The sequence below is a fragment of the Tenrec ecaudatus genome, chromosome 3 (assembly GCF_050624435.1).
Source record: "Tenrec ecaudatus isolate mTenEca1 chromosome 3, mTenEca1.hap1, whole genome shotgun sequence".
Taxonomy (NCBI): domain Eukaryota; kingdom Metazoa; phylum Chordata; class Mammalia; order Afrosoricida; family Tenrecidae; genus Tenrec; species Tenrec ecaudatus.
Genome location: NC_134532.1, coordinates 63,986,680 through 64,005,348, shown reverse-complemented (window position 1 = coordinate 64,005,348; position 18,669 = coordinate 63,986,680). Strand labels below are relative to the sequence as shown.

General features: G+C 36.9%; 1 protein-coding gene across 2 annotated transcripts in view; it reads right to left on the bottom strand.

Annotated features, from left to right (window-relative positions):
• Nucleotides 1-18,669, bottom strand: part of LRBA (LPS responsive beige-like anchor protein) — a 706,055-nt gene that overhangs the window by 474,887 nt on the left and 212,499 nt on the right. For both annotated transcript variants that reach the window (XM_075543710.1, XM_075543711.1), the window contains exon 34: nt 9,792-9,853. In XM_075543710.1, the coding sequence (XP_075399825.1) occupies nt 9,792-9,853 (62 nt within the window). The remainder of the gene's footprint in view (nt 1-9,791; nt 9,854-18,669) is intronic.

The window sequence follows — 18,669 nt, the reverse complement described above, 5'->3', positions numbered from 1 at the left end:
CAACTCCCATAAAGAGTTACAGTGTGGCAAACCGACAGGGGCAGTTCTAACCTGTGCTCTGAGGATTGCTACGAGCCAGCGTGGACTCAATTCTTAAATTTGAGAAGAGTCTCTCTAAAACATAGTAGAGTTCTGGTCATGTGGTGGGCTAGACAATAGACTGATCAAGGTCAGTGGTTCAAAACTACCAAGGGATCCTTGTAATACAGATCAGGCTGTCTCCTTCCTAAAGATTTACAGCCTCTAAATCAGTGGTTCTCAACCTTCCGAATGCCTCAACCCTTTAGTATAGTTCCTCACGTTATGGTGACCCGCAAGCATAAGATTATTTTCTTTTCTTTTTTTTTAACATAAGATTATTTTCATTGCTACTTCATAACTGTAAATTTGCTACTGCTGTGAATCGTGTGACCCCTGTGACAGGGTTGTTTGACCCCCAAAAGGGGTCGCCAGCCCACAGGTTGAGAACCGCTACTCTAAATCCTAGACATGTTGCAGTAGTAAGACTGCTGCACAAGACCTCTTAGAGCACTGAAAAGCGAGGCTGTTACTTCGAGGACGAAGGTGAGCTGACCCAAGTCATGGTATTTTCACTTTCCTCGTATGCAGGTGAAAGTTGGATAGTGACTAAGGAAGACCAACGAAGAACAGATGCATTTAAATTGTGGTGCTGGAGAAGGATGTTAAAACTAACCAATCTGTCTTGGAAGAAATACTGCCATAGTGCTCCTTATAGGCAAAGCCAGCGAGACTTCATCTTACATACTTTAGGCGTGTTGTCAAAAGACCTTTCTTTGATGAGCTGGACTGACACACTGACTATGATAATGGGCTGAGGCACAGAACAAATGTGAGGATGGAGCAGGGCAGGCAAAGGTCTTCCTTCTGTTGTGCACAGGGCCCCAGGGGTCAAAACGGACTCGATGGCGCCCAATAACAACCAACGTCAGAGAGCAGGTCTACTGTCTTATAGAGGCATTGTGAGTCAGAACCGCACATAGGTTTTAATCTTATGAATTATATTTGAATTTAGGCTCCTCTTTCCCCTGAGCCAGCATCTAAGTTATTAATAGACCTTGGTATACACATAATTTTTAAAATGTTTTCAAATTTGTCTCAATCTCTTTGGTAAGAGAAGTTGCATGGAAACACTGAGCTATCTGAGCAGTAACTTCGAAGTAGTCCAAGAAATTCTACAAAGAAATTTTAAGCTAACAAATTTGATTTCTTCATAAGGTGTCATCAGTAATACTTCCTTTCTTGAGAGCCTTTAAAGACCCAGAGAACCAAGTAAAAAGGATTTGGAATCTATCAGTCTCTCCTCTCAAAATCCAATAGTCGTACAGGATGAGATTTCAGAATTAAGACTTGAAGTCTCCTGATAAACATAAACTTGACTTTCAAGTCCATAGAAAACGGAATACAAGATAATTATTAAATGTAACGAAAAATATTCTTCATCTAAAGTAAATATTAATAAACAACTCAAGAATGAATTTTAAGGAAAAGAACCTACCAAAATGAAAGCATCTACTAAATGTCCCAATGGTGTAGTTTGGTAAAAAGCATTGGTACCTGCAACACAATAAATTCAAATTCACTAACTGCTCTGTGGGATGAAGATGAGATTGATGCGCCCATAAATATTCATAGTTGTGGCAACCCTGTCCAGGCAGGCCTCCATGTGATTGTGAATTGGATCAGTGGCAGCGTATTTAGTTTGGTTACGTATCTAAAGGTACCCCTGGCTGGTGTCAACAGTTAAACTCTGGGCTGTAACTGAAAAGGCACTCAGAAGTGCCTCAGAAAAAAAGGGGTGGCTCTGGGCTTCCAAAACCCTTACTGAGCACAGAGCAAGGCTGATCCACAGGACACCTATGGAGCTGCCATGAGTCAGGGTCAGCTCCACAGTAACAAGTATGGGTATTTGGTTAATGTGACCAAACTGGTAAGCACTGAAGACCACATAGAAAATAAGGATGTTCCTATCTACAGGAGCTTATAATTAAGATTTAAAAACACTGCTGTATGACAAGTCTTAAAAACATTTCTTATTCATATAGTTTGCTTTTAGTACATATCTCAGTGAGAAGGAGACTTGCCCCACCACCTATGTCCTTCCCTCAAAGTTTAGGGATTACCAAGATAGGTCTTCCGGCATAATATTTTTAGGAATTGTCAGGTATAAATTGTATTTTCTAAGGCATAAAATTGCTATACATTTCAATTTTTAAAATCAGGATCTTCATTTAACACAGTCCATTCTTTACTTTAAAAAAAGTTTTAATGACATAATTCACAAAACATACAATTCAATGGTTTCAATATATTTTGTGACTTAGTGCTTATCCGTATCAATCTTCTCACTACTGTTTCCTGTGTTTATTATACTTGGGTTTACTACACTTAATTCTTCACTGATAGCTGCCTCAAATTCTGCATATTTTGGATGAATACAGGAATTAAGTATGTGGAGAGCCCAGCGGCTGTAATATAAAAAAAAACCTACAAAAAGCCATTTAGCTGTATAAATATATTCTATCGTTGATATTTTCATTCATCTAGTTGACAAATAGTTATTGAAAATCTCTAAATGTCAGATGCCTGTATTAGAGCTTAAATGTTAAGCACTAGGTTTGCTGAAAGCTACAGTTTACATTGAGCTCCCTAAATCCATTTTTGAGTCTCCACAAAGATTCAGCCTCAATTGAATTCTTTTTGTTCACTGACCAGTAATTTGAATAGTTTTGCCCTCATGCAGGGTGTGTTTGAAAGTGGATTGCTACCTCTTACCTACCTAGCCCACAAGCCTAGCCTTTAGGGTATGCACTAGATGGAATTTGATTTACTAGGGTTTGCATAATTAGGAGTCATATATTGACCTTCTTAGTCGACAGGCTCTGAACCAATCTTGTAAAAGCTTTTCTGTCAATGTCAGTGAATTTGGGGATGAGTTTTTCTCCCCTACATCATACCAGGTGGCAAATGCATAGGCTGCCTGATTCTTTTTTGGATTTATTAAAGTCCATTTCAGGGTTTGCTTTTAATAAATGGATCAATAATAATATATAATTTTCTACTAATACAAAATCCATTCTGTCCCAAGTTTCTAGAACACATGCTATATACTTAACCATGATTACCCCCAAATAAATTGCAAAAATATTGATCAAAAATACAACTATGATTCACTCAACATTAGAAAATGAGTATATCAGCAATTGATAGCAAGAGTTTAACTTACCCTTGGATAGTTTATTCTTAAACTATCAAAACTTCAAGGAAAGTTACAAGCATTGGACAAAGTAGGAAAAATTAAAATGGCTTAGGAACCTTAATATCTGTTGATCCTGATGAAATTCTGGAAACATATACACAACCAAGAAAGGGTACAGGGTTAGGGGGAAAGGAAATGATCTACTACTCACAGCATCAGTAAAATGTGCAATAGTTTAAGTAGGATTGATAACAGCTTTCTGAGCTTCCCTATTCCTAGTTCTACTGTGCTCTCTTAAAGCCCTACTAAATTCTCTCTTAGAACCCAAGCATTTGCTTCCTCCAGGAGGTTACAGTTACCTTCACGGTAAAGGCTTGTCGTAAAAGCATTCAATCCATGTTTTCTAAATAATGAAAAACAACACCACAAGCAGCATTAAGAAGAAAGATCAGTTAGGGCAAACGTGTTTGCACAAGTACAGGAGAGACAGAAAGCATTTGAACAGTGCTTGATTTAGAATAAAAACACAAGTCATTCCACAGGGGCTCCTGGTAGGTGAAACCAATACAAAATGAAGAGGATTCACTTAAATTTTCATGAAGCGACTTCTTGTCCAATTTCCAATTTTGTGGTTGGCAAAAATGCCATCTTTTGTTTCACTGATTCAATCATTTAAAAATAAAGACCTAAGCATCTACATTTAAAATATGTACATGAACAAGACTACAGTATTTGATAATAACATAGCTGACTTAATGAAAATGAAGATAAAATTAATAAAAAAAGGAATTGTCTACCGAACTTATAGCTATTTCATAATCGACATGACGCAAACGGCCAAATATGGTCATTTCAAAATGAACAAGAAGCAAAAAGCCTAACTATGGTGCTGCATTATCGATTTTACCATTCATTTATTATGTATGGATTTTGTTGAATGGCAATTGCGGTGCTACATCTTAGAGAATAAAAAATGTCTTAGAGAATACAAAACACACTACTTTCCCTCAAGACACCTACAGTCAATAGGAGAGAAACAATCATGTGCTGTTCAAAGAGAGAGAAAGACTACACGCTCATTCCTCACTTACTGGCTAGCATTTGGGGAAAACAGACGATGATCGCATTAGATCGAAAAGTGGATGATCACTACCTAACTGACACCATACTGCCAAATTTTTATCATTACCATACCAAGGTATCATAATAATCTTAGCCAACACAGCACGCATTACTCCCACCTTGTGTATAGCTCAGCATTTGTTAATACTAGATGCACTCATTAGACGCAAATCAGTCGGGTAGTAAATATTTTACTATGAACAGAAATGTGAACTGTGAGGCACAAGATAGTCACTAAGTGATGAGCAGATGAATATAGGCCAGTGCATGCTCTGCAGGATTATTCCATGTGAGTCACCAGGAATAGAGAAGTCAAGGTACCTTTGTAGAGGAGATCGTAACTTAGCTGGGTTTATTTGTTCAAGAAATACTAATTCACCAGTCACCATCTGTCAAGGATTGTGTTAAAAACTAAGCAGCCAATGGCATACAAAACAAAAACAACTGTTATCCTCATAAAACAGATTTCACAGAGAAAGTCTGACAACAAACAAACAAACGCATACATAATTAAACACACATCTCGGGTCAATGCTATGATGGGTACTAAACTGACAGTGAACAGAAGAGGTGTCCACTACAGAGACATAGTCTGAGAAAGGGATCTCTCAACAGGACGCTCTGCATGATGACAAGGGCACCAACGGGAACAGAGTGGGAGAGGAAGTTAAGAGAAAGAAAATCCTGTGCCAAGACACGGAAACATCATGGCACCTTTGGGCAACTTTAAAGATTTCAGCCTGACTTGACATTTAATACAAAATTATATATGATATGCTATATACTATATTACGTATTTATAGACGATGAGAAACAAGCAGTAACAGAGACCTAATAAAAAAGCTTTGTGTCATGATATCGAGTTAATTTGTGGTGCTGTTTGTTTTAGTGATTTACCCAGAACCAAAATATCTATCAAATCCTTATCAAGGAAAAGACTGATGAAGAAGTCAAAGCCAGTGTTAGTGCAACACTTTCAGTAAGGCTGATCTCAAAATGAAGGAAAATTAGGAGTAAGGAAAAGAAATTCTGGGAGAGGAACATTTTATGATAAAATTGAAGGAGGAAACTCAGGAGGTAAAAATTTAAACACAAAAACTGACAGAAAAGAAGAATAAGAGGGAATGCTATTTCCTTCTAATTGTGAATATTATCATTTTAAGTGAATAATTCATAGATGTAGAAAGGAAAAAACAACCAGTCAAAAATGGTCAGGCTTTACATTACATGAAGGCAATAGTTCCCAATTAGCAACAATGTATATACTTTGATGAAATTTGTTTCAAAAAAGTATCAGACAGTGTTCTAAATTAACTTTTGCTGGTAATTAATAACTCAGACAGAATTGCGAGGCCAGACTACCCAGTGCTTCTAGTTTTTCTATATACTGTATGCATTTCTGATAAATGGGAAAAGAATAGATGACCTGGCAGAAGACTCAGACAATAATATGTGATTTACAGGACATGAATGCAGCTACCAGAAGATTTATCTGACAGCCCTCTCCGATAGCGGACTGTTGAGTATCCGATGGAATGATTTCTAGTCTAGAAAGTCTACTACTGAGTAGCCATACACATTATTTATTTATTAGATGTTTTGGGTTGAAACCATTTTTAAATGATGCACTTCACAATGCACAGTCATAAATTTAGCTTAAAACCCAAGCAGGGAGGTAGTGTTATTGGAATGTATGTCAGACTGAATTAGGATGAGCAACACAACGCTTTTGTAACGTGGCCTTGAATGCAATGTCAATTCCTTCAAAGATGATATTAATGTCAAATAAGCAAGAAACAAACACTTTACACGGTGCCCACATATTATTCTTTGAAACAATCACTTAACATTTTCTTTAAATGCATATGGATTTTTACAAGATTATTAACATATGCAATGTGAGGCACAAGTGAATTTCATTAAAAAAAAACTGAATCTGAAAAACAGCTGAGAACTTGTGCATTCTTGGGGTATATTAGACAATGCATCATTTACTGAAGGATGTATGCAGTTTTATTTGAAAGATTTAAAAACCCCAAAGCAAACCCACTACCATTCCAACCATTCTGACCCACAGCGACCCTGTCGGGCAGAGCCGGACTGCCCCACAGGGTTCCCAGGGCTGTAAATCTGCATAGAAGAGACTGCCACAGCCTTTTCAAGAGCAGCAGCGTGGGGGTGCCAAATGCTGCCTACCCCTCAATACGAGCAGTTGAATGCATAGCGACTGCCCCACCACGGCCCCTCCTACAGATTTACAAAGAATCTAAATCCATCTTTTAGACCGAAACAGACCTTGGATTATTTTATATGTGGTTAGATATATAAACAACCTTATTTAGTAAACCTTTACATAAAAATACCTGTATATACAGGCAGTCGCAGATTATGAACGTCCAATTTATGTATAACCCATAGTTTTGAATCAACCACCATAAAGCCTTTACAATGTTGAGCTAATTTTGGTTCATAATAACAAACGGGCCCTACTTTTCAATGTGCATCAAGATGTTAACACTGTTGTTGTTATTGTACCATTATGTTAAAAAGGTTTTAGTATAGCCAGGGGTGTTTCACTGATGTGTTGAAGCATAATATGGTACACTATATAAGTAATTCTGACTGTACTGTGGGATAAGCATTGACTATTAATCAAAAGGTTGCGAATGTAACCTACCAGCTGCTCCACAGAAGAAAGAAGTGGCTGTCTGCTCATGTAAAGATCTACACTCAGAAACCCTGTGTAGGGAGTGGAGATCCATTCGATGGCAGTGAATTTGAGTCTGGTATGAACTATACATATTAAGACAAACATTTGACTAACTGATATTAGATCCAAACTGTACCCAATTGTTCCAATTTACATTCACATTTGTCTTATAGGGCACATTTAGAAATGAAAGAGGTTCCCAATCTGGAGACCGCCTGTATTATAATATTAGAGAAGTGACACTATTGTTACATTAGTTCAGTAACATTACTGCAACAGTATTACAAGACATTATAATAAGGAAACTCTTCAGCTTTCTAATATATTTGGCCTACACAACGTTAAAACGCAAACACAATAAAGTATGAAATGCTCCCGAATCAACTATTAATGAATGACTGAACATTTCAAAACTTAATCCAATTAAGCTTTATGAAAATGTGTGGCCGTCATCTATGTAGTGATGTGCTGTTTAGTGCTAGCAGCAGATCAACTGCGATCATTTCCTCCTTTCTTAAATTTTGGCTGTAAACTCTATTGTAATAAAACACATTTAGCTTAAATACTGTGTTTAAAAGAAAGCACCAAAAAAGAGTTTGGAATAGATTAAAAAAAATAATCAGACATGGCTGATTGTCATGAATTAACATCAACTAATTTGTAAAGTTCTAAATCAAATTTGCAGATGTTAAGTTCATAAGCATATCCCATTATTTATGTGATTAAAAAGGAGTTTTTGACCTGATCTTTCGATCTTTGGCACTCAATCCTCTCCATCTCCTCTTAAAAAATTAATTAAAATTTTAGCAAGATGGTAGCTTTTCACTTCCCACTCTATCTCAGAGTAGAAAAAAAATTATCAATCAAACTCAAGCCATCCCCACCCAGTATCTGCAAAATGTCGACTTGAAATTCAATTTCATATCTCTTAAGCTTTCGTGTAGAAAAAGACAGTTCACTTCTTAACAGAATAAATCACTTTGTGATTGCCAGGCTGACCTCTTTGAATTAGGAAAATTCAAAGTGAAAAATGTAATTATCACCCCGGAACAATCTGTATACATCTGGAGCTAATTCCGGCTTCATTTTTCACATCATTCTTCACACTGTGCTACATCTTGTGAAGGTGCCGTGGAACTTTTGAAGACCTCATAAAAATGCTCAGGACTTCAAATAGCCACTAATGTATTTTATGCAGACAAAAACATTGAGAATTTCTAACTCTGGCAACTTATTCTCCGTTGGATTAAGTCAGTATTAAAACAGCACTGTGACAGAAATGACAAATAAGCACATGAAGGCATCTCATTCTTTATCGCGTCAGCTTCAAACATTCAAATATTTAATATACACAACTAAAATATCTTCCATACCAAAGACACATTCAAATCTCTAGGAAAATACAATCTCATTATCTAAATTCACCTATGAAGCAGTTTTATCATTATGAGTGACAAGATTATCCTCTCACAGAGAATTATCTCCCACTGTGAATGACTCCTTCTTAAAAATAAGAATAATTTCATACAGTTACTAAAAAAAAGCAAATAGTAATTCTACCCGAGACAACAAGCAATTATTTCAAGTCATAATGGAAAATTTTATCCAGGTAGCTTTTGAAGAAATGAGTTTCTGAAGAAGATGATTAAGTTTAAAAACAAGATCCTCACTATATCTAAGAATAATAGCCCCACTGGAAACATACATAGCTACTCTTCACAAGTTCATTATAAAAATCTATTCGTTGTTATCTTTCAAAGTAACTGTTCTTATTGCACTTTATTGACAATGCATTGTATTGATTTTTTACACCTTCTATGATTCTTTAATTTGTATTCATGAAATGTCCATCAGCACAGCCTAAATAAATTTGGCAATATAGGCAGTAAAATGAATAAATCGATGCAAAGAAACATTAATTTTGCATTATCCTTATTCGTCAGGCAAGTAAACCAGGAGAGCTGTAAATGAAGGTCAAAGGTTTTGAAATGGGTCAGAACCCTTGACCTCTAGACCAATACCCTTCCTATTAAAAAAGGCTATTTTAAAGTTTTAAGTAGGGGAATTTACTACCATCAAGATATCATTTTTAAATGACTACAAAGAAAACTCTCAATGAAAACATTTATCTGTTTAATTGCAAAACAGAAACCATCATAGGAAACATAATTTCTAGATGGGTTTCTAAAAAATCATTAGTTTACCATGCAAAACACAAGGTTATACTGAAAACAATTTTCCTTTTAAGAATTTATTTTCACATCTTATTATGGTTAAGTACCATGTTTTTGTTAAAGTTTTCCCAAATCCATTGTGTATGTCAAAAATAATTAGCAATGACAAGGATTCAAGAGTATTTTTCACTCGTTTTAGAACCTCTGCACGAAAGGGAAGTAAACCCATTATTCCCAGGGGAGCCAGGGTGCCACTACACAAAGTCCAGAAATAAATCTGTTTCATGACCTTAATATACACAGCACAAAGATTTAGTCATCTCAAGATCAAGGTTATGTATAATCTGGACATTTTTAATTTGACTCTATAAACCTCCGTATATCATTCAGCTAGTTGGATTTCTCAGCACTGTCTTATAAGTTATCTAAATACTAGCACTGTAAACAAGAAGTATTCTTTTGTCAAGGCAAATAAAATCAAAATACTATTACAGAAATGTTTCTGCATTATACCAAAGGAAATCCATGAGAATTTACTTTTAATTCCATATTTATTCTTGTCACTCACCTGAGAACACAGTAGCATAACCAATTCCACAACTGAACTACTAGACTTCATGCAAACCAGACCTATTTTAAAGAGAATTTTTAAAATTACCACCAATGAATAAAAGAGATTTATTACATACAATTTTCTCAAAATTATCTTTACAAAATAAATTATTAACATTTTACAAAAAACCCAAACCATAGTCATTCCACTACATTGTTAAACAAAGTACACTATAGTTCCTTTAACCTAGGCAACAGAGCTGCATCACTCTGTTTTGCAAACGATTTCATTCCAGCTTTCAAAATACTAAAACACCTATTACAACTTCATATGTAACGACATTTCAGAATACTCATAGAAATGTGCACAACATATGCCATATTGATCAATATCATCTACATTTTGTTTTGGAGAGCTGACCGTTATACATACAGAGAAGGGAAATGGCTCCCTGACCTTTGCTTTCTCCACCACACTCCCTCCCTCCCACCCTCCAGCTATCAATCAAGTTTCCATTTTGTTTCATGGCAGCGGACATCCCAAACACTCTTATTAGTACCTTGACCTATCACCTCCCACTAAACCTTAACAGAAGTGCAAGCCGTTGTCTGTTATACATTTGAGATTTCTTATAGATTAATTCATTTACATTTTCTTTTATGCTTTATTTGCTTCATAAAACATTCTAAAAAAAGAACTTTTATACAGTTACTACCCATCTAAAGAATTCTTGGGTTTTTATTACCAGTAAAATTTAAAGTAGTTCACTCAAGACATTTTCAGGGAACTATCTAAAAAAATCTTTTTAAAAAGCAGCAGATACGTAAAAGAACTGAATGGTTAAATGGCATCACTAAAACTCAACAAACCAACAAACCATTTTTATTATGTATTTTGCTAGGCGACACTAGCTTAGTTCTAAGGTATCCCATATAAAGTCATTATTAACAGCCCGTAAGCGTGCTACCCACGTGGTTTGCTTCCCGTGAGGATGGCTCTTCCAGGCATTTTCTACCACTCCCTCTCGTTTCCCTCCCTCCCTCCCTCCCGTTTTATGATTTTTATGATGGTTCCAGTTTGAATTTTGTAGTCCAACAAGTAGAATTCATGTTAAACATTAGTGGTTTATTTTTTTTAGAAAAAGTTGACTATTTTTCCAAATTCCTCAAAAATAACATAGAGACTAGGGTAACAGAGTCAGCACTGGAATAAAAGTTAGCCTAGAACATTTACACTTTGTTCTAAGAAAGAAGGCTATTAATTAATGCGTGTTTCCACAGGGCCAAAATCTGCATGGTTCCTCAAGCTAAAGCTGCATGGCCATCAAGAAGGACGAAGCGACGTCACGTCTCGTAGTCACTGGCATTGCCCTGTATTGCTCTGAAATCTAATTTCTGAAAACTTAACTCAGCTATCACAAAGATTAGTTTACCCCAATATCAAAACCCATTCACTCTCAGTGAATAAAAATACATATTTTTACAGTTAAGTCATTAATCCTTATTACTCTCAGGAACTGAAATTCCTTCTATGACAAATAATTTGGTCTCCTTTCTGGCTCAAATAATAAACAATAAAAATAAATAGAACCTTGGGTAGTCAAAGTTCGAAAGATTTATAGTTAAATACTTACACAGTTCTCAAATATATATTTAAATATGTAAGTTTATGAATGTTTTTAGATGAGCCTATCTGCTCCCATAAAAACCTACAGCCTTGGAAACCGTGCCTAGGGCCACAGAGGGGTGGAACAGACCGGGCAGCAGTACATTTACTATTTATGTATGTTATACTTGTAATCCTATACACATTTACATGTACACAGATACACACACACATTATTTCATCTTACATCTTATTTCCCACTAATAAAGTTATGCAAACCACAGGAAGGACGATAGATGCTACTGAGTCGGATTTAAAGAATCAGGGAACAATCACACATCTACCAACCAGTGATGTGGGTGCTCAGAATACTACTTCTGTTGTTAGAGTGAGTTCTCGAGCCGATTCCAACTCACAGGCCACTAGCAGCACGCCCCACAGGAGTGTCTAGGCTATGCACTTTATAGTGGCAGATACCAGGTCTTCGCTCCCTTTGGGCCGTTAGTGTGTTTGAACCATGAGCCTTTTCTAAAAGGCCACAGAAGCCAAGTGTTTAGACCTTGAGCTACTTCTTAACCAGTTCCAATAATGGTCAAATAAAATGTGGTCAACGTTAAAACAATTAACGTGAATATTTGTAAGCTTTTGGAAGATGATGGTGGGGACAAAGGTGATGGTAGGCTTGAGAGACGTTATGTGAGATCTGCAGTGCTAAATTCACTGCTTGAAGGACTATCAATACTTACATAATTCAATGAAATATGAAAACACATAAGATACGTAGTATAAAAGTATATAATTCAAACTACATTTATATCTCACCTAAATTTCTTCCCTAGTTGACGACTGCATATATGAAAGGACAACTATAATAAGATAATTATAATCCAATAAATCTGTCTCTAGTTTTATAGTCCAATTTTAAGGATTATCCAAATAGAAGGCCCTAGAACAACCATTGGTGTCAGATTGTAAATTTTGGTAAGAATCATCAATTTTCATTTATATTTTAAAGAAACACACACATAGACATTCTCGTACATGCACACCACTTCAACAGAAAGAGATAAAATGCTTATTTCAGGTTCAAGAAGCCAACCTATCTGAAACATCCTGTAATATGCCTGTCACAGGTCAGAAAGCTGCCTTCTCTACAAGTCACTCTGACCAGTAAGTAGGTTCAGGGGATTTGGTTCTATCTTTTGGTCTAGTTCCTACACACATGAAACTTCAGTCTCTTCCAAAAGGGAAAATAAGTCAAAAGTTTTATGAATCTAACAACATGAGAGAGTAGGCTGTCCTCAGGAGTTTTATAACAAAAGACTACTTCAATTAGTAGAGACTGGCCCAGAATTTTCCCTCTAGGCTCCACGTACCTCACATCTATAGCCTGTTCTTTCTCAATGGGCTGCTCTCCCTAAAGTCTTACGTTAGAAACTATCAGCTATTCTGAGAATGATGATGCTTGCTACACTCTTAAAACAGTTTCGGTCTCAGAAACCCACAGACGCAGTTCTACCCTGTCCTATAGAGTCACTGGGTCCAAACTGCCTTGATGGCAGTGTATAGTTTTGGAAGCTAGCATCATTTTAACCCAATTATACTATTTTAACCCTCAGTATGCCCCCTAAAATAGTCACAACTAATAATCTGAAGAAGAGTAAAGGAACGGGTATAAATATTTAAAACTTTAATAAGAATGTATGCATAGTAATCCCAAATTAATATTAAATTTCCCAGATTTAGGAGCATACAAACACATGCATACAGACTCAGAGGTGAACACAGACCACCACACCATATTAAATCAAGCCCAGTGCCATCGAGTCAATTTCAACTCACAGCAACACTACAGTACTGGGCATAACTTCCCTATAGGGTCTCCAAAGCTGTAAATCAATATTACTATCTATCTATACATCTATCTAGAGATACTAGAGATTATAAGAGGGTACCCGCCCCCCCGGAGCTGCAGTGGGCGGAGCTTTCATAATAACTCCACACCACACACACGCATACACACACAGGCGAATATGGAGCAACTCCCTCTGAGTTAGTGCACCCAGTGGCATCACCTGGGAAGGTCCTCTATGGTCACAGTGAATTTCTTTGGAAAAGCAGATTTGCTTGGTTGTCATTTTTTGTAATTGCCAATTTTTTTTATTGTGGCTGGGAAATTTTTGTTTCCTGCTGAAGAAAAATGTCGCAGAATCTGCTGTGATGTTGAACACAGCTTACATGGACAGTGCCAGTGGGAAAACTCAAGTGTACAAGTGGTTTTCTCAGTTCAAAAGAGTTGAAATGTTGATTGGTGATAAACCTCGTTCTAGACATCTATCAAATTCCAAAAAGGATGAAAATGTCCACTTCTAGTGCATTTAGAGTTCGATCCACCAGGTCAGACTGTTATTCAAGTTTTCTATTTAGAGTTTCTGAAAAGGATGCTTAATAGTGTGCGACAAACCAGGCCTGATTTGTGGCAGACGGGGGACTGGTTTTGCTACCACAACATCACTCCTGCTCACACATCCATCTCAGTGTGCCAGTTTGGAGCTAAAAACAGCACGCCTCCTTTGTCGTACGCACCTGACTCATATGACCTCATTCCATGACTTCGTTTGCTTCTCCAAAAGAAGAGGGCCATTAAAGGATAGCAATTTGACTGACAATTTCGAAGAGGTAAAGGAAAAAATAAGCTAGTATCAGCCATCCAAACAGATGAGTCTGAAAAATGTTTCCAAGAATGGAATTGAAGATTTGACAAATATATTACGTGTGATGGAAAGTACTTGAAGGTGATAAGGTTGTTTTGTAAAAAAAAAAAAAAATTAAAACATAACTTTGAAAAAAATCATATATACTGATCTATATAGATTTAATTTATAGGATATATATATATCCCTTGGGTTCATAATGAGCAGCATTTAGTTGAATCCTGAGACACGTGATCACCCAAAGTGGACAATGTCTTTTAATGCAACTAACTACTCATCACAAACCTGAGAAATACTCATCCTGAAAACACAGACTCTAAATATATTTCTGATAGCTTCTGATGGTGGTGCTGCTGCGAGGTGAATCCCACTGACCCTGTGAGCAACACTGGCCAATCCCACACCATTTCACAATTGCTCCATTCAAATCCATTGTTACAGCCACTATGTCGGTCTATTGTTGAGGATATAGCTTCCTAAGCTTGCATCACCAAAACACAATGGATTACTACTGCTCACTGCCATCGAATCAATCCCAACCTTGCACAATGAAGCTCTTCCCATCCATGACTTGCTAAGAAGACAATTTCCTTTTCCCTTTGGAGAAAAGCTGTTCACTCATTTGTACCCTGGTGGGACTGGCAAATAAGAGCTGGACTAATCACCATAAGGTTGGTGGTCAGATCCCCCAGCAGTTCCACACGCAAGGAGACTATCTTCCTCTGACAAAGATTACAGTCTGAAACACTGTAAAAGATCACGATGAGTCCAACAGAGTCAAAGGCAGTGTACTGGGACTCAGAATCTGCTTTTGAGCTTGATACCATTGAAAAAGTGGTTTTCCCTGTCTCTTTAAATACCCCTTCATATTTGCGAAGCATTTAAAATATCTCCTTCTAACAACTTCTGCTTTGGCTATCGTGGGTAAAACACAAAGTTTCTGAATTCCAAACTGTGTTCAATTAGACCACAAACATGGCGCCTACAGAGTTCATACACCAATGTTCTCAAAAGTTTAATTCAGAATATTCTTTTCTTAATACCCCCATCAAATCTTAATACAAAAGATATTCCGTGTGTATGTGTATTTTGAAAGTCCACAAATTACTTAACATCTAGCAGAATTTTGCCTTCTCTAAATATTAATTGTTGCCAGTATATACATTGTTAAAATATGATAATACTTTAGATAAAGCTGCTTAAGAGGAAAACTCTGGGGATGATACAAGAGTACAGATTTATTTACATTTATATCCACATTCTATGGACAATTCAAAACACCTTTTCTTATTCTTGTTGGCATTAGCAGAGTTAGGAATAAATGAGTAATGAAGAAAGAGCAAATGTTTTGAGATAGAGGAAAAATAGTACCATTTAAAATTCCATAAGAAAAAAAATTCCATAAGAAATCCATTTTATTTTTAAAAGGTACATTATACACATATATGGTTATTGTAAGAATTTCAATGTTATTGTAAGTTTCATTGGGTTTGTTAAAAGTTAATTTTCCCTTTGCTGTTTATAAGACTTCATTTAAACAAGAATCAAATAGGAATCCTTATAGAGTTCTAACTACCTGGGAAACGGGTACTATCAATATGTTAGGACAACCAGATAGGAAAGATCTCCCTGCAGGATGGACGATGTAGTTTTTTTTAATCATGAAAAAAATGAAATGGAAAGATAATGAGGTTTTCCATAGACTTTTAAAATTCTCCAATACTATTATCATATATCATTAGAGGCGCCCTGATGGTGCAGCAGTTAAGCACTTCCGCAGTTAAGCAGAAGTTCAAGTCCACCAGATTTCCTTGGGAGAAGAACGTGACCATCTGCTTCTGTAGAAATGACAGCCTTCAATACTATGCAGGGCAATTCTACTCGCCCGCCACTTTCACTACAAGTCACAATGGAGTAGACGGTAAGGAGATTTTACATCTCAGAGAAATTCTGTATGGACTGTATATACACATCGATAAGCAGAGTTTGTCGGCACATTTTTAATGCAGTTTTCGTGGTAAAATTAGGTGCCTGGGATGATATTCAGGTCAGCTTATACTCTAGTACATAGGCAATTTACAGTCCCGGGAATTTGTGGGATAGAGGGACTGCTCAATGATCTCACATAGAAACAACACCCAGGGAATACCACAATAAGGAACATTCTCCAGGGAAAAACATTTTATTTTGTCAAGAAGTACTTGAGATTCCTAAGAATGTAAAAGAGGATTATGAGATACAGGCTTATGAGATACAGGCAAGAGCAATGAAGACTTTGGAATCTGACTGGGAGTACTAAGAAAAGGCTATATTTTTGGTATCCAAAAGCAAATCAAGGCTGGGTTATCAATGATACCTATTAGAGATTGTCAGAGGTGTAGTAAATGACATTGTGACTATGAAAGAAATTGTCTTTACAGATGCATTATGCCTTATTAAGGACTGAACAGATTAAATAACACAATGGGTTATTTTTAAATAATCTATAGCAAAATAAAAGGAAGAAGTGAGCAAGGTAAACAATTACGACAAAATGAAGATAGCTTCAGTAATAAATTCATGGATGCTATACAGTCTAACTATGGTGATAGTTTTATGACTAAGAAAAAAAGGAAATCAGTATTAAAAAAAAACAACTCTTAAAACTTTCCAAGACCTGGTCACTAGCAAGGAATGAGTTAAAAGGGCTCCTGGCTTTATACAATGTTTTTTGTATAACACTATGCTATAAGACACCATGGGCTGCAAAAATGGTTAAGCATGTGACTAGCAGCCAAAAGGCAGGTGGTTCAAACCCACAGGAACGTGTCTCAGAAGACAGGCCTGCTGCGGGAAAGATCACAATCTTAGAAATCCTAGGAAGTGGTTCTAAATTGCACACTCCAGTTCATGAGTTCTGACTCCATGACTATTAATAACAATGCTACAACTTCCTTTATGCTAAATCTCTCTGTTTTACACTGCATAACGCTACCATCCAAAAACACATGTTAGGAGTTCGGTTGAGTCTGTAAAACAGAACAAAACTCTAGCCGGTCTTGCACCTTCTCACAATTGTTCTTTGTTTGACCCTATTGTTGTAGCCATCTCCTCAAAAAGCTACCTCTTTTCCTCTGCCTTTGTACTTTACCAAGCATGATGTCCTTCTCTAGGGACTGGTCTTTTGACATGCCCAAAATATGTGAAAATAGTCTGACCTTCCTTGCCTCTATGGATCATTTAGCTGTACTTCTTCAAAGACAGAGTTGTTTGCTCTTTTGGTACAACCTGCTACCTTCACCATAATTCGAACATAGTGATTCTTCTTTGGTCTTCCTTATGCAATGTCCAACTTCCACATGTACATGAGGCAATTGGAAACACCGTGGCTTCGGGCAGGCGCACCTTAGTCCTCAAAGTGACATCCTTGTTTTCCACACTTCAAAGAGATCCTGTGCAGATTTACCCAGTGCAATGCATCACTTGATATCTTGCAATGCTGCTTCCATTGGAACTGTTGAAATCTTTTTGACACCAATCTTTTTCTCCATTTCTCATGATGTTACATCCCGTTGTGAGGATCTGTGTCTTCTTTACCGTGAGCTGTAAGCCACACTGAAGGCTGCAGTCCTCCTCAATTTCAGCAAGAAAGATTCTGTAATCTGCATATCTCAGGTTGTTAATAAGCCTTCCTTGGATTCTGACGCCTCATTCTTCATCATAAAATACAGCGTTTCCGATGACTTGTTCAGCGTAAAGACTGAATGGTGAGAGGATACAATCGTGACACACACCTTTCCTGATTTTAAACCATGCAGTGTTCCCTTTTCTATGATCACACACAGTGCCTTGATTCATAAACAAGCTTCACCTGAGCACAATGAAGTGTTCTGGGATTCTCATTCTTCCCAAGGCTAGCCATAGTTTCTTCTGAGCCACACAGTTGAATTCTCAGTAAAATACAAGTGAACATCTTTCCGGTAGTCTCAACTTTCACACAATTTCCAACTGACATCAGCAATGTGATCTTTGTTTCACATCCTATTTTGAATCTGGCCAGAAGGTACTCTTGGAATCACTGCTGAATGATCTTCAGCAAAATTTTACTTGTATGTGATATCAGTGATATTGCTTTATAATTTGAGCAATCTGTGCGGTCACCTCTCTTTAGAATGGGTACAAATATGGATCTATTTCAGTCTATTGGCCAAGCAGTTAGCCAAATTTCCAAGCATAGACGAGTGAGTCCTTCTGTTTATTGAACATTTCAATTGTTCTTCTATCAATTCCTTGATCCTTGTTTTTGGCTAATGCTTTCAATGCAGCTTGAACTGGTGGCTCTAATACCATTGGTTCTTGCTCAGGGGCTACTTCCAGAAACAAAGAAATGCCCATGGTTTCGTTTTGGAATAGTGACTGCGTTCCTTTAATGCTTCTTAGCCCTCGGTATTTGCCCGCGGGATTTTCACGATTCCCACTAGGGGAATGGATCGTGAGTTCTTTCCATGGAACATATGCTGAGTGTGGTTTGCTTTTTGGCTTTCTAACTTTAGGTCTTTGCACAGTTCCTTATAATAGTTTATTTTGTCTTCTAG